At 42.7% G+C, this 7,677-nt stretch overlaps 1 protein-coding gene across 1 annotated transcript; it reads right to left on the reverse strand.

Moving 5' to 3' along the window:
• Nucleotides 1-754: 754 nt before the first annotated feature.
• dpp7 (dipeptidyl-peptidase 7) lies at nt 755-7,375 on the reverse strand. Its single transcript, XM_041900739.2, has 13 exons — nt 7,181-7,375; nt 6,737-6,866; nt 6,490-6,629; nt 5,974-6,137; nt 5,372-5,507; nt 5,152-5,233; nt 4,584-4,750; nt 4,413-4,473; nt 3,894-4,012; nt 3,596-3,752; nt 1,451-1,515; nt 1,107-1,177; nt 755-948 (listed from the first exon to the last, which is right to left on the reverse strand). The coding sequence occupies exons 1-13, from the start codon at nt 7,316-7,318 to the stop codon at nt 849-851; spliced, it is 1,530 nt and encodes a 509-aa protein (XP_041756673.1). The 5' UTR covers nt 7,319-7,375; the 3' UTR covers nt 755-848.
• Between the last annotated feature and the right edge of the window lie 302 nt (nt 7,376-7,677).

The raw sequence follows: 7,677 nt of genomic DNA on the forward strand, positions 1-7,677 counted from the left end.
CAGATTGAGCGTAAACCTGCGATAGCCAACATCTGAGTGTCTGAGGTGTAACAGTGTTGGAGCTGTCAAATTGGTGAGCAGCTGCTCTTGATCATTGTCACAAAGCCACACCCGTCCCACTCCTGTTTGAAATTCAAACCGAGAAAGTGTAAGCTAAATAGAAACACTCAAATTGAAAAATCATTCAACAAAATGAGGGTTTCTATCATCCTAATGGAGGTGTAGATTACATCTCACATTCCAGTGTTCCAACTTGTAAACAAGGCTGTATGGGATTTATATTAATGCGACTGCGTGCAGCCAATGGCAATGTCCGCTTTAGGTATAATGCCAGGAGCCGCTTGTGTATTTGACAGCTCTAGCGCAGTTCCACCTCCCAACACCACCAAAACAACCGCTATGCGGACGTCAGCCAAAGCGGATCTGATTGAATAGAATGGTTATTTTTATTGCAATATTGTAGACATTTGCAATCAATATCAAATTGGTGAGAATCTGCATTTCAATGAAACTATGCGCCTGTGTCATTTGCAATACTGTATTTTGGGACACCCTGTGTGTTATGACCCTGCAACATCAGTGACTCAGCTGGAAAGTAGTACACTGTTTTTCAACTTGGGAATGAACATGCTAAACCAAGAGCTGGGGGCTAATGGGACCAGTGTTTGGTTATGGGTCTATAAAACTGTCTAAATCATGAACTTACAAAATGTGTCACAATGTCACTTGGTTTACAATAACACTATGGACCTGCTTTAAATTTGTATAAATGTCAAGATTAAAATACTTTATTGAACAACATTTTACAACTGTCACTGTCGATCATTACAATCCATGTCGAAGGCATTTCATCTGTATCTCTCCTCCATTTTCACCCACTTGGCGATGATGTCTGACTCCATCTTACGGGCCTTTATAACTGATGCTGGATCAGCGGCATTGGCCTCTCTGGGAAATTACATTAGCATTGAAATGCAACCAGTCCCATGTGGTGGTACTGTATAAGCGACTAATATTATAGAGAAAATAATTGTATACTGTGTGAATTTACAGTAGTTGATTGTTGAGTGGAAGAAAGTCAAGTGACATTTCTAATAAGTTCTCACCTCAGGTCCAAATGGTGAGCCCCCTCTGAGATGTTGATTGCAATCAGTGATGAGCTCAAGGACTTTCTCACCTACAGAACAAAAATCTTACAAGTGAGACACTAGACTGAATGCATCACTGGCTGCGTTTAGACAGGCAGCCTAATTCTGATATTTTTTCCACTAATTGGTATTTTGACCAATCAGATCAGAAAAAGATCAGATGTGATTGGTCAATAGACAAATTAGTGGCAAAAATATCAGAATTGGGCTGCCTGTGTAAACGCAGCCACTGATGAATAGCATTTAAAATGTGAGGGTTTAGAAAAGTAGCTCTCAATAAATACATTTGATTCATATCTTACCCCTCCATTTGCCCATGGGTCCAGATCTCCATTAGAGAAAATGATGTTGCTGGCCGTGGAGAGGGCTGATCAAGGCAACAAACAGAAACATAAAGAACAAAACATCACTGAGGAAACATTACTATGGAAATATCAAGCAGACAAGGGTGGTACTAAAGAGAGGTGGTCCTGTATGGCTACATTAGTATAGCATTGCGCTTGTAACGCCAGGATTGGGTGGTTTGATTCCCGCTGGGGCCACTCATACGAGAAATGTATGCACGCATTAACTGTAAGTCGCTTTGGATAAAAGCGTCTGGTAAGTGGTAATAACGGTTCAAGAAGCAAGCCATGTGTACTGTATGGGAATTTCAAATGAGCAGAGCAGCACACTGACACTAACAAAGTAAATTATGTAAGGTGTACAGTCGTGGTCAAAAGTTTTGAGAATGACACAAATATTAATTTTCACAAAGTCTGCTGCCTCAGTTTTTATGATGGCAATTTGCATATACTCCAGAATGTCATGAAGAGTGATCAGATGAATTGCAATTAATTGAAAATGAAAATGAACTTAATCCCAAAAAAACATTTCCACTGCATTTCAGCCCTGCCACAAAAGGACCAGCTGACATCATGTCAGTGATTCTCTCGTTAACACAGGTGAGAGTGTTGACGAGGACAAGGCTGGAGATCACTCTGTCATGCTGATTGAGTTAGAATAACAGACTGGAAGCTTTAAAAGGAGGGTGGTGCTTGAAATCATTGTTCTTCCTCTGTTAACCATGGTTACCTGCAAGGAAACACGTGCCGTCATCATTGCTTTGCACAAAAAGGGCTTCACAGGCAAGGATATTGCTGCTAGTAAGATTGCACCTAAATCAACCATTTATCGGATCATCAAGAACTTCAAGGAGAGAGGTTCAATTGTTGTGAAGAAGGCTTCAGGGCGCCCAAGAAAGTCCAGCAAGCGCCAGGACCGTCTCCTAAAGTTGATTCAGCTGCGGGATCGGGGCACCACCAGTGCAGAGCTTGCTCAGGAATGGCAGCAGGCAGGTGTGAGTGCATCTGCACGCACAGTGAGGCGAAGACTTTTGGAGGATGGCCTGGTGTCAAGAAGGGCAGCGAGGAAGCAACTTCTCTCCAGGAAAAACATCAGGGACAGACTGATATTCTGCCAAATGTACAGGGATTGGACTGCTGAGGACTGGGGTAAAATCATTTTCTCTGATGAATCCCCTTTCCGATTGTTTGGGGCATCCGGAAAAAAGCTTGTCTGGAGAAGACAAGGTGAGCGCTACCATCAGTCCTGTGTCATGCCAACAGTAAAGCATCCTGAGACCATTCATGTGTGGGGTTGCTTCTCAGCCAAGGGAGTGGGCTCACTCACAATGTTGCCTAAGAACACAGCCATGAATAAAGAATGGTACCAACACATCCTCCGAGAGCAACTTCTCCCAACCAGCCAAGAACAGTTTGTTGACGAACAATGCCTTTTCCAGCATGATGGAGCACCTTGCCATAAGGCAAAAGTGATAAGTAAGTGGCTTGGGGAACAAAACATCGACATTTTGGGTCCATGGCCAGGAAACTCCCCAGACCTTAATCCCATTGAGAACTTGTGGTCAATCCTCAAGAGGCGGGTGGACAAACAAAAACCCACAAATTCTAACAAACTCCAAGCATTGATTATGCAAGAATGGGCTGCCATCAGTCAGGACGTGGCCCAGTTGGTAGAGCATGGCGCTTGCAACGCCAGGGTTGTGGGTTTGATTCCCACGGGGGGGCAGTATGAAAATTGTATGCACTCACTAACTCTAAGTCGCTCTGGATAAGAGCGTCTGCTAAATGACGTAAAAAAAAAAAAAAGTTAATTGACAGCATGCCAGGGCGGATTGCAGAGGTCTTGCAAAAGAAGGGTCAACACCGCAAATATTGACTCTTTGCATAAACTTAATGTAATTGTCAATAAAAAGCCTTTGACACTTATGGAATGCTTGTAATTATACTTCAGTATACCATAGTAACATCTGACAAAAATATCTAAAAACACTGGAGCAGCAAACTTTGTGAAGACCAATACTTGTGTCATTCTCAAAACTTTTGACCACGATTGTATGTAGTTTGCATCTGTAGCTGTGGTGATTAGAGGGGGGCAGCTCTTACCATCACCCCAAAACTGGGTTTTGAGCCAGCCAGGTCGGGGGATCACCCCCCAGCGCTTGGAGCAGTACTGTTCCCTGTGTTTCTCAGTGAAGGGCATAGGAGGGAACATGTCACTCACATTGTTGCTCTCATAGTACATCTCAATCTCTGTGCAGGCCTGAAAGAGAAGACATCAGTCTTAGTGAGAAAAAATTCCAACTATTTCCATAATTATTCCATTTTCAGTAGCTCTGCTCCTTAGTTTTCCAACTTGATGAGCAAAGAACAAATGTCAACAGCTTGGTGATGTATACTGTACCTGGTAGTCCCAGGCCAGGCTATTGAAGCCCAGTCCACAGCCAGTTGGGTCAGCACACTCCACATACAGGGTGTATAGGTCAAAGCAGGTCAGATCTCCTGTAGAGTTGTACACTATCCCTGTAGGAGATTTGGCATTACATCAAAAACATATTACACCATTACAGTTACTGGTAGACCTAACATTGCATTTTCATATGGAAATGTGAGCACCTGCTATAGAGAGCATCAATTATAAATATATAATAATAATAATATAATAATATAATATGCCATTTAGCAGACGCTTTTATCCAAAGCGACTTACAGTCATGCGTGCATACATTTTTGTGTATGGATTTCTGGGTTGATTTGGATATATGGTTTATAGTGATTCTGCCTGAGGAGCAGCTGGGGAATGTGTAGGAGGAGTACCCTCTAGTGGAAACTGATATGAAATGCCTCAGTGATACAAAAGTCAACTGGCAGAATCCTTGAAGGCTCATGGAGAACTCACTGGACATCCCTCTCGCCTACTTACCTGCAGTGTCTTTTAGGGCATGCAGCAAATCACCTGCACCCAACATGGTGTCACAGGCCACCTACAAGCACATATAGTTCTCTTCTTAGTTCATCACAAACAACATAGTATGGGTTGAACAACATAGTAGGGGTGAAATTCCAATGAGTTGTTATCTGTGAGCAACAGTACCTTGACTGGGTTGGCAGGCATGCTACCCATGAAGTGGGTGCTGTAGGGGTAGTCCAGCATGGCCATGAGGGTAAAGGCATTACGTAAGAGCCCATTCAACTGGTGGATGTCCTTATACGAGGATGGAGTCTTGCACAGGGAGAACGCTGACTGGATACGGCCATAGTCTGAAGTGGGACAAACATGCAAAGGAGACAATGAGAATTACTGTAATGATGGAAAATCACAGTGGTTGTATTGTGACATACAACCCTATACGTATCAGTGATGACATTAATACTTTGTAAAGGCATATTCAGATGATGAACCCAATTCTACGAGGGCTTATCTGATATTGTGCATGTGTAAAGGATGTCACGCTGCTTGCTTAGCGAATACCGTTTCCTCCTGATTCGGCACATACCAAGGCTCGAACCCAGGACCTCTGCCTCGCAAACACGTGACCGTCATCCTAAAGCATATTAAGTTGTGCCACCAAAAAGCTAGCTATTCAGCAGCGCAAGTGGAGACACTTCAGGCTGAGGAGTGAGTTTCACAGATCCCCATTTGCTACACATGCAGACCTTACCTTCCATTTGAGCCAGGTCTCGCAGCCTCTGGAACGCCCCTCTTACAGCATCCCTACACTCTGGGGCATAGTTCTCGAAATCCTACACACACAAAAAAAACATTGGGTAATGTTAACAGAGAAATTTAAAAATCAAGGATGTAGAAAACTTTGGTCACTACAACTAAGGGACAAAATAGACCAGCTAATGTGAGACTATCTACTGTAAGTCTGAACTTACAGATGTGACATCCTGGAAAAACTGTTTGGATTCCCCCATCCCTGCAGTAGACAGGATGGGAGCGCTGGCAGCCAGAGCCCCTGCTACAATGTTTGGGTACCTCAGTCTCATGTAGACCGACAGCATTCCTCCATAACTGAAGGCGAGAGAGAGAAGACAACCTTTGTATGAGAGCCTGGCCTCTTATCTATACTGAAGTTGATGATGTCATTGTATCATTGAGTTTCTGTCTGATACTTTGGAAGTACAAAATTGGGAATTAATTGGATATGTAAAGAACATAATTATGCTTTCATTGTGGGAAAAGATACTTTGCACTGCAATTATTTTGTATCTAAAAGCATAGTTTTCTTTGTACCATTTTTCAAGAAACAAATGATAATAATATGCCATTTAGCAGACGCTTTTATCCAAAGCGACTTACAGTCATGCGTGCATATTTTTTTTTTTTTGTGTATGGGTGGTCCCGGGGATCGAACCCACTACCTGGAACTTGCATTTAGCTACAAAGAATACAAATGACAGATTTCAGATCACTGAAACCAATACGGAAATCATTCAATAGACATTTGGTTTCCAATTGCCTGTAATAAAACACTTACCTTCCACCAAAGACAATGACTGGACATGCGGAGGCTCCTAGCTGCTGTTTCAGTTCTGTGATCATGATAGCATAGTCTGCTAGGGCCTGTTCCACTGTGAGTAACCCAACCTCTGGGATGTTGAACGAGTCCTGGCCAAATGGGAGTGATTTGCCATAGTATCTCTGTGGAGAGAAAAGTGGAATATTAATCAAACATTCAAGGTAACTGTATGCATCATGTTACAGGTAACACCTCTACTTGAGTGTTTGTCTGCCCTTCTCAAGGACATTCTGTAGCCTGGTATCAAAACGATCATAACAGAACTGATCTGAGACTAGGGCCTGTATCCACAAAGCGTCTCAAAGTAGGAGTGCTGATCTACAATATTATGATGCTAGATCAACACTACTACTCTGAGATGCTTTGTGGATATGAGGCCAGCCTATTTCTGTGACATGGTTGAGTAACTTCCCCAGTTCTGTCATGGTCACAAGCTTCAACATGAACATGTGACACATTATGGCCTCTTCTTACATGCTCAGCAAAAATGACCAGGGCTCTTTGCTGTGCTGCCAGCTCTGTGATGAATCCAGAGTTCAGGGCAAACTCCCAGATGTCTCCCTCGTTGCCCGTGTAGAAGAACATGGGTCCAGAACCTCTCTTCCAGTACTCATCTAGAAGGACACAGAGCATGGTAACAGTTAAAAGTGGGCATGCATGTTGGACTGAATAAGAGAGACCAGCACAAACTCTGCAAAATAGCAATAACAATGATATTCACCTGTGATTAGGTACCGTTGCTCATAGGTGCCATTGCCCATAATGTTGAAGTTGAAGTGGTCCATTATTTGGGAAAAATATTTCTCTTTAAACTGGGGTTTTGGGTCAGTGCTGTACTCATGATTCTTGGCCTAGTAATAATAATGTAAAAGCATGAGATGTTCAGAGGAACAAACCTGATGCCTATAATGTAACATCTGAGATCATAAACATGCTGGAGTGAATGAAAGAACAATGAATCCAACAGCAGTCTCTCTAGTCTTAGCCATTATGAATATACCCAGCTAGCACTAGACTATAACTATGAACACGTGTACTACGAATATAATGTAACTATGAACTTCGTTTACGAAATGAGAGCTAGCTAGACATACTATCAGCCATGCTCCTGACATTAGTCAAACCCAGTAACAGTGAACACTGAACGTCTGGGTTAAAAAGTTACCTGAAAACGCCTGTGTGTATACCCCTGCGTCTCGGAGTAGAGGGAGATCAAAACAACAACACAAATAAAACCCCGATTTGGCATATTGAAAAGGCTGTTGGTGAAAGCCTCTGTAAATAACTGTTTCGAAATGTTCATTGTCTAAATCACATGACATGGCTTCCTCACAGCTGATGTTGTTTATGGACCCTTGAACCCAGGCAACGTATTGGCCCTGTGCATAGTGGAAGTTGTAGTTCTTTCAATCGACTCAGCTGTGACGTCCTAAAAGACACATCTTCTTCTTCAGTGGGGTTTATCATCGGTTGGCATCCAACGTTATGGTGTATTACCGCCACCTAACGTACTGGAGTGTGGGCCAGAGACAGGGAGAAACTAAATCCTACCTGCCAACCCCGTTTCTCTTAAAAAAGGTTACAAAATATTTGAGACTATATCTAATGACGCTCTACTCAATATACTCTTTAAACTAATTTCCTGTATCCCCTTCTCCCTCA

The sequence above is a fragment of the Coregonus clupeaformis genome, chromosome 16 (assembly GCF_020615455.1).
Source record: "Coregonus clupeaformis isolate EN_2021a chromosome 16, ASM2061545v1, whole genome shotgun sequence".
Classification (NCBI taxonomy): domain Eukaryota; kingdom Metazoa; phylum Chordata; class Actinopteri; order Salmoniformes; family Salmonidae; genus Coregonus; species Coregonus clupeaformis.